General features: G+C 30.7%; 1 protein-coding gene across 1 annotated transcript; it reads left to right on the forward strand.

The window, feature by feature from the left end:
* The first annotated feature begins 1,069 nt into the window (after positions 1 to 1,069).
* Positions 1,070 to 9,810, forward strand: LOC111215250 (glutamate receptor 2.2-like). Its single transcript, XM_022718660.2, has 5 exons — positions 1,070 to 1,328; positions 6,587 to 7,908; positions 8,507 to 8,819; positions 8,899 to 9,302; positions 9,370 to 9,810. The coding sequence occupies exons 1-5, from the start codon at positions 1,070 to 1,072 to the stop codon at positions 9,808 to 9,810; spliced, it is 2,739 nt and encodes a 912-aa protein (XP_022574381.1).

The raw sequence follows: 9,810 nt of genomic DNA on the forward strand, positions 1-9,810 counted from the left end.
TTTTTTTTTTTAAAAAAAAAAAAATCAAAATGAAAAAAATAAAAAATTTAATAATAAAAAATTAAGAAGATGAACCCCAAAGGGGGGTTCACTGATGCTCATGCTCTAAGTTAATAAGAAATAAACACGTTGGCTTAAGTTTCTCAACTGTCAGAAAGTTAATTTTTATTCTCTTTCTACATTTCGTACTCGATTTTATTATTATAATAATTGTGAGAGATTGGATCAGAGCCTGCCTCTGCCCATGTTCTAAGGGCATCATCATCTGTCAAGAGACCACAAGAGTTTTTTCTCTACTATAATACTATTATGTTTTATACAGTTTAATTATCTAATTAATTTTTAAATCAAAAACAAAATTGAACAAATAATAAAATGATAAGTGTTTAAATGGTCTCTCACAAGCATATATATTGCTTAAGAAACTGTCTTAGATACTACCACTACTAGTGCTCTAAGAACATGCGCGAGATACCTAAGCAAGTGCCTAATGAATATAAAATTCAGAAAAAAAAAACAAAAAGTGGAGGAAAATGGAGAGAGAAACAAAGAGTCGATTGTTCCCGGAGAGACTTCAACAAATGCTTGAGAGACTTTTAGAATACATGGCATCTTCTTAGTAAACAATTATTGCATTAGTTATATTTTTAGTGATTATTGGCATTTGTTTAATAAAATACTCATTAAAAAAACTCATTATCGACTCTAACTATTGTGGATGGCCTAAGAGATGATTCAACTTAAGAATCACAGATGAAAAAATTGCATGTTAATGTTTTATTTTAAAAAGAAAGATTTTGAAACTATTGGGTTACAGAGTTTTAAAGTTTTGAAATACCCAACTAATATTTAATAATTATTTTTATTTTACTATTTTAAGAACTTTCTTTACATCTTTGGGATGAAGTGCTCTAAACGAGGTCAACAGAAACTCATAAACCTATTAAATAATATCACCGTATCCGTACATACCAACGGATAGTCCATTAATTCCCATCCTTAAGCACATTCATCTCAAAAAAAGAGGAAACAAAAACTTCAATACTTTTGGTAAACGAAAGGTAGAACGATGAAGAGAAACAAGAGCCTTTTGGTCTTCTTCATATCTATCTTCATCTTGGTGGAACTTAGCAGAGGGCAGAACAATAGGAAAACCGAAGTCAATGTGGGTGTTGTAACAGATGTCGGAACAGTGCTCTCGGACATTGAAATGCGCTGCATCAATTTGTCTCTCGCCGATTTCTACTCTTCTCGTCCCCAATTTCAGACAAGGCTTATTCCAAACATTGCGGACTCCAGAAACGACGTTGTTGGTGCTGCCGCCGCAGGTACCTTATATGTATATACACAACCAAATATATGTATTTTTTCTTATTTTCTTAACAACGTTCATTCTATCGGATTTGAATAAGGTTGGTTGAAACAAGGACGTAGTCTTTTTTTATTTTTATTTTTTTTGAACTAAATTTGGTCTTTTTTATTTGAGAAATATTTTAACAGTTTTTGTTTTCTTTTTGTCAATTTTAACAGTTATTGTTAGTTTGTTAAAATTCTACATGTGAAAATTAGGCTTAGTTTCTTCTCCTCAATATATGACAAAATTCTCTTTTTGAAAGTGACAAAAGATGTCTTTTTGAAAGAGACAAAAAATGTCTTTCTACTTTTAGATTTGTTTGGTGACCCTAAAAGCCGTTGTATTAGTTACTAAATATAGTTATATTTAAAAATGAATTAATTTTTAATGAAATTTTTTATATCATTGTCCCTTACTCCCTCCGTTCTGTTTTAAAAGACGTTTTGGAGAGAAAAAAATGTTTCAATATACTTGTCGTATTTCAGAAAACAATGCAAATGATAGTGACAAAAGACTATGGTTACCCTATATTTATTCTATTTCACGTGCTTTAGTATACAAAATAATCAATTAATGAAGGATAAGAAAGGAAATACACTTAGTGCATTAATCTGTGTGAAAGTATTTATAACGACATATAAAAGAAAACAGAGGGAGTATTTATTAATTGAGGAAGATTGAGAAAGAATAACCTTGCTTTTGTATGTTAATAACAACTAAACCAGCTGATGCCCTTAAATTACTAGATTATGCCCTTAGAGCATCTCCAAAAAGAAACTCTATTTTGAAGTTTCAAAAACTCTATATTTGAAGTTTCAATGTGTTCTTCTCCAAAAGTAAAACTTCAAACCTAACTTCAAAATTATTTATATTTTACACTATGGTCCTTATATTTGTCATAGTTGATGTAAATTCATAAAACTTCTATAAATAACTAGTACATATATATAAATATTACAGAAATATTAATTAAAAAAATCTTACACTAAAATATAAAACTATAAATAAAAGTACATAATTAAATATTAAACTGCAAGCAAATATTACATTATTCCATAAAATTATTTCCATAATGTTCCCATATATGATCAACTAGTGCATTTCGAAGTAAGAAATGATTCTCTTTATTTTTATTTGTAGATTATGAGCCAAAAATTGTTGAAATCGGATATCCTCACAATATGGCTACTGATAGTTTGATATCATCAAACGAAAAAATCCTTGATCTTTTAAACGAAAGTACAACAAGCAAGGAAAAAGGTCATGAGATGATTGAATTACGACTGCAAAATGAAGCAAAAAAGTTAGCTTTTAAAGAAGTAAAAGAGGAAAATAAAATATTGCTAAAAAACTTAGCTTCTATCAATGATGTTAATATTCGTGAATACATTCGATATGAACAAAAAAGAATCATACGAAAAATGCGTCAAGAGCAACAACAACAATCATCTTTGGTTACACAAAATTTGTTTGGACAATATTTTGGAGAATTTGGAGGTTCCGGAGCAAATTTACCATACTATTAGTGTTGTTATAATATTTAAATTCGAGTAATAATTATGTCTTCATGTGTCTTTTTAATAAGTTTGTATTATGGTTTTTGTAATATTCTTGTTGTTTAATTCTAGTTTTAAAATATTATAAATCTTGTTTTAAATTTTTTTATTTAATTTCATGTGTAAAAATTAAATTTATAAAACAAATTTAAAATATTTATGAGATATAAAAGTTTTAAGGATTAAAACAATAAACAAAAAATATTAAAGAATTATAAATATGATGTATAATTGTAAGGATCAAAATGCAAATAAAAAGATGAAACTTCAAATTTGAAGTTTTGAAAAGTGAAACTCTATATTTGGAGTTTCACTCTTCAAAACTTCAAATTTGAAGTTTTGAAATTCCTTTTTGGAGAGCAAAAAACTCTATATTTAGAGTTATAGAGTTTCTTTTGGAGATGCTCTTAAACCGGTTCATATAAAGTCAACTTATCATTAATACTATGATTCATTAAAGAATAATCCCACGTTATTATTATACTGTCCTCATCGCTTTATATAATCATTTAGACCACTATAAAGAATCATAAACAACACACTAGAAAACCCTCATAATCATAAACCAGTCAAATACAAACGTAAGAAATTGTTAAATGTTCAAATGTGTAACTTGGTCTGGAGAAAGAACACAAAAATATGAGTTGAAAATATAATTTATGAACTGTTCTAATTGATCATACAGTTAGCCATACAAGCATGTTCATTAATACATTGCTACAGCTGAATAAATATTTCTGTTCTAGTTTATCGGTTCTTAATATTCTTTGGACCATGGTTTACATCAAACTAAATAGCATATTATATAGACATATTCATATTCATTAATATTTACAACATACTATTTATAATTGAAAAAGGAGAAGCAATTTTTAAAACTATTCTTGCTTTTATTTTAGTTACAGCTGTGTCATTTGATGATATGTCGCTTTCTCATGTTTTCTCAGCCAACATTTATAACTACCATTTTTCACTAGACTAATTATGAATAATGCCATTGGTACTACTTAAAAGTTAAAAGCATTGTATTGTACTCTCTCTGTATCATTTTAATTTTTTTGATAAAATGTTTCATTTTAATTGTTGGTTTAAATTTGTAAACACAAATTAAAAAAAAAAGTTGTATATTTTCTAAACAAAAATATCTTTAATGATACATTAATATCATATTTAAACCAATAGAAAAATAAACTGAAATATAAATAGTCATATATCATATAAAGTTAATAATTTTTTTATTAAAATTCTAAAATGACAGTTATTTTATAATGAAAAATTTATTTTACAATAGCAATTAAACTGAAACGGAAGAAGCATTATATAGTAGATTGGTGTTTGGAGTCATCTTGATCATGTCAACAATTAGAGTTTGAAGGTAAAAGTAATTAAAATCAATTTTTTTACGTGATTCGAGATTAGTATTGACGTACTTTTATTCTACTATAGATATCCATTTACTACCTTTTAGATTTAAAATGTATTATTATGTAACAATATATATATATATATCATGAATTATTATGTAACTTTTGTGGTTTAGTAATCGTCTCACCCTGATTCTCACCCTGCGCTTGTCTTGACCTAGTTAAATCTTAAATAGCAAACGGTCATGTTTTGACGAATGAATTAAAGGTTGACTTGACCGATGACAATCAATCATATATAATAATAAGTGGCGGTTAGGAAATCAAAGCAAGATTTTCATGCACGTAGAACGTTGACGAGACAAAACCGGTGGATTTGACTTATTTCTTTTATTTCAATGACTCTTTTCTTAAGCTTCTTGTTTCCAACTCCAATGGACCACGCATGGCCGATCTGGATAAATATATGATTTTGTTCCCAATTTTTTTGGGAGTTGTATAAACAAATATAAGTTTTCTAATTATTAAAAAAATTTTTTTTATCAAAGTTCTTATTTATAACCTCAGAGATCCGGTCCTGGGACCACGTGCTCATTAATCATTATCTTAACAATCCAATCGTTTGGGGTGGGAAAATATTTTTTCCATTAAGTGGCAAATACTCTTATACTTTTGTTTTCTACATATATAATAAATTATTATTTAAATAAAAAAATTATGGTTTCGAATTATATTTTTTCAAATTCGAACTTTTTATAATTTTTATTTTGATTTTCTTTTTTGAAATTTCGTTTTTTTTTAATTCTTTTTGAAAATTAAAAATTATGTTTGGAACTATTTTTAAGTATTTATTTATATATTTATTAGAATCATAAATTTCACATTCTAAAAATTCTATTTCACCATTCATCTCTAAATCTTAAGTCTATTAGTTAACCCTAATGATATAAAGTATCTTTTATCATTCATTAAAAATAAGGTTAAAGCAGTTAGTGTAAACATAAAAAATGATATTATGAATGTGGTATCTTTGAGAATTTCCATTTTTGCATAGTGAAAATAGAATATTTTCTTGCTTATTTGTCTTATGGGTTCTCCGATATACATTTCTATTTTCACCCAAATATATATATTCTATTTTTTCTTAAATACAGAATCTCTAAAATAGAATTGAATGTTTCAATATATTTGTTTTTCTCTCCAAAAAAATATATTCCAAATATAGTATATTTTGTTTTACAACTAGAACTTTTTATTTATAAGCCATATTTTTAGGTTTCGTCTGGATTTCTTTGGGAATTCCCGAATTTTTTTTTCCGTTGGGAATGCCGTAGAAAAATCCCTTGTTTTCTTATAGTGTTAGCAAAAGGAGGTTTGGGTTTTATGTAAAAAACAAACATTACGGGGCTAAAGAGTTGAGGGGTTTTTAGGTTTTTTATGGACCTTTGATGTCAAAGCGTGTCTTGAAGTTATTGAAAATTATTTAATGTGAACCTTGTAAGTGCACTAAAAGATCAACATCATCTTTTTCTTCTTCCTTTGTATTTAAATTATCTCCAAAATCTATATCAAGAATACATTCATTCTAGCAAATATGACATAACTAGGTAAAAATACTATGTTCTATATAAGAACTTGATCGAGAAACATTTGCTAATCAAAGTTTCAAAGAAACAAAACATTTGCTATCACCAATCCAACCAGAACACCTCACTGATAGTGAGAAACAAAATTTTAGGGGACGAACGATAATGCATGTTCATGAATGACCTTGAACCATAAAAATAATTTATAGATGATACAAGACTTTTGAAACATATGTAGGTTGAGTTGATTGCTATGATCTCGTGTTCTACAGATTACATTTCATGGTTGTACTGCAGGTTCTTCTATTTGAAGTAAGGGAAATTTTCTCACATAACATTTTTTAAGTTTTTATCACAAAAATAACATTCAATAAAAAAACAAAATAGTCCTTTTTTATTTTAAAATTTTCAATATTTATTTTCTTTTCTAAAATTTGAAACTATATCCCAAAAACTTATTATTTAACTCTAAACCTTAAATCTAAATTAATTTACTTTTTAATAAAACTTATTTTGTCATTTTCTTCATTGAACACTATTTTTATGACAAAAACTTAAAAAGCTATCCTAGAAAAAAATTCTCGAATTAATTATAGTTGTCAAAATGTTTGTTTCTATATTTCTTTCCTCGTCATGACATGCTTGTTTCTATATTTCTTTTTGATTAATGTTTGGTCAACCCTCCTCTAATCAACCAATGTTTTCTTCCTTTTGATGTGGTAATAGCTCTTAAGCTGATAAAGAACAAGCAAGTTGTGGCGATTTTGGGGCCGCAGACATCCATGCAAGCTCATTTTATGATTGATATTGGGCAAAAATCGCAGGTGCCAATTGTTTCCTACTCAGCAACAAGTCCCTCTCTCACTTCTCTTCGCAGTCCATACTTCTTCCGAGCTACATATGAGGACTCATTTCAAGTAAACGCCATAAGTTCTATCATCAAGCTGTTCGGGTGGAGAGAGGTTGTCATTGTTTACGTCGACAACACGTTTGGTGAAGGTATAATGCCACATCTTACTGATGCTTTGCAAGAGATCAACGTTCGAATACCATACCGTTCTGTAATATCTCTCAATGCCACTGATCATGAAATCTCTTTGGAGCTTTCTAAGATGATGACCATGCCCACAAGAGTGTTTATTGTCCACATGTCCACTTCTCTTGCCTCGAGAATCTTCACTAAAATTAATGAGATCGGTTTAATGAAGGCAGGATATGTCTGGATTCTTACCAATGGAATTGCCGATCAATTAAGTTCAATAAATGAGACGGGCATTGAGGCTATGCAGGGGGTTTTGGGTGTTAAAACTTATGTTCGAAAATTTAAAGAGCTTGAAAAGTTTAGAGCTCGTTGGAGGAAGATGTTTCCAGAGGTGGAGCTGAATGCTTTTGGATTGTGGGCTTATGATGCTGCCACCGCGCTGGCAATAGCCATTGAAGAAGCTGGAACAAATAATATGACTTTTAGTAATGTGGATCTTGGAAGGAATGTTTCTGAACTTGAAGCTCTTGGTTTATCTCAATACGGTCCAAAGCTTATTCAGATACTCTCACAAGTTCAGTTCAAAGGACTTGCCGGAGATTTTTGCTTTTTCAAGGGGCAGCTGCAACCATCAGTGCTTGAGATTGTAAATGTAATTGGAACCAGAGAAAGGTCTATAGGATTCTGGACGGAAGAAAATGGTCTTGTGAAGAAACTAGACCAAGAACAGCAAAGCGTGGGAGCTTTATCCACTTGGAAAGATCATCTTAAACATATTATATGGCCTGGAGAGGCTAATTCTGTTCCCAAAGGATGGGAGATCCCAACAAACGGGAAGAGGTTACGCATTGGAGTTCCAAAGAGAACTGGTTACACCGATCTTGTAGAGGTCAAAAAGGATCCTATCACAAATTCACAAAAAGTCAAAGGTTTTTGCATAGATTTTTTTAAGGCTGTGACCGAAGCAATGCCTTATGACGTCTCCTATGATTTCTTTCCTTTCGAGAAATCTGATGGCACACCAGCCGGGGATCACAACGACCTGGTCTACCAAGTGTATCTCGGGGTGAGTTTTGACCATCACTTCCCAACAGATTGTTTATCCTTATATATAGTAAAAACTCTATAAATCTATAATGTTGGGATTATGAAATTTTATCAATTAATAGAGTTTTTATTTTACAATTTTATATTTTTTAGAATTATATATTTCAATCATGTTTTATGTGAAGGAGAATAATTGTATTCAGGGTTTATAGCTAGATTGATGAAATTTTATAATTATTTTGGTTTTACTATTGTTATTATTAGATTATTTCCTGTATAAAAATAATATATATATGATAGAATGTGAAAATCATGTTAAGATGTTTTGAAGAGGGGAGAAAAAAATAAGTTATGAATTCCTTTGAAATAAAAAAGAAACAATATGCTGACAAAAAAAAAATTTATTCAAATTTTAGATATAATTATTATTATGATTTAAATATGACTATACATTACAAAAAAAAACACTTATTTATCTTATCGTATTGTATCATATATTGTGAACCGATGTAATTTGACAGTAGTAAAATTTATTAATTTATCGTGTTTACTATTTTATCGAGTTAGATATTACATTATTCATGTTAGTATGTTCTCTTTCCTTTACTTTGTATCAGAAATATGACGCGGTTGTAGGAGATACGACTATACTGGCAAATAGGTCGTCTTATGTCGACTTCACGTTTCCCTACACTAAATCAGGAATGGGGTTGATTGTCCCTGTAGAAGACCAAGTTAAACGAAACAGTATCAGTTTCTTGAAGCCTTTAACGTGGAAACTGTGGATGACTTCCTTTTTCTTCTTCTTCCTTATTGGCTTTACTGTTTGGTTTGTTGAACATAGAATTAACCCGGACTTTCGCGGACCAGCTAAGTACCAAGCTAGTACAATCTTCTGGTTTGCCTTCTCTACCATGGTTTTTGCTCCAAGTAAATTCTCTACATCTCAGTATATCATTCTGAATATATCATGAATTTCCTTATTAATGCTTACTCTTCCGGTTTGCAGGAGAAAGAGTGTTGAGCTTTGGAGCTAGGCTTCTTGTTATCACATGGTACTTTATTGTGCTCGTGTTGACCCAAAGTTACACGGCCAGCTTGGCGTCCCTTTTGACAACAAGACAACTTGATCCAACCATAACAAGCATGAGAAGTTTGATTGAGAAAGGAGAAAAGGTGGGATATACAAGGACGTCTTTCATCTTTGGAAAACTTACAGAAGCAGGTTTCGCTCGATCTAGCCTCATACCCTTTGATACCGCAGACGACTGCGATGAACTATTGAGAAAAGGACCAGAAAATGGCGGTGTCTCTGCAGCTTTCATGGAAGTACCCTATATGAGGCTCTTTCTTGGACAATACTGCACTTATCAAGTGGTTGAAGAACCCTTCAGCGTTGATGGATTTGGCTTTGTAAGTCTTGTCTCCACTAAAACTTCTGTGAAACTTTCTAAACTAAATGCTCCCATTGTTTTGGCAGGTTTTTCCAATTGGATCACCTCTGGTTGCTGATGTATCAAGGGCCATCCTAAAAGTGGCAGAGTCAACCAAAGGGAGGGATCTTGAGCAAGCATGGTTTAAAAACAAAGACGAAACCTGCCCTGATCCTGTCACCAACCCGGATCCAAATCCTTCTACAAAATCTAGGCAGCTCGGTGTAGACAGTTTCTGGGTTCTATTTCTTATTGCCTTTGCCATGTGTGTTTTCAACCTCGGGAAATTCAGCTTCTTTATCTTCAAGAAGACTCAAGTGAATAATCTGTGGCAAGAGTTTAATCAACCAGACATGGATTCGTACCTCAACAGGGTGGAGAAATGTTCGTGTTCATCAAGCCGACACATGCCTGACAACAACACTCAGGAAGTACACCAAGCAAATAACCAACCAGACACAAGTAACCCAACCAGTCTGTCTGAATAA

The sequence above is a fragment of the Brassica napus genome, chromosome A4, assembly GCF_020379485.1.
Source record: "Brassica napus cultivar Da-Ae chromosome A4, Da-Ae, whole genome shotgun sequence".
Lineage (NCBI taxonomy): Eukaryota > Viridiplantae > Streptophyta > Magnoliopsida > Brassicales > Brassicaceae > Brassica > Brassica napus.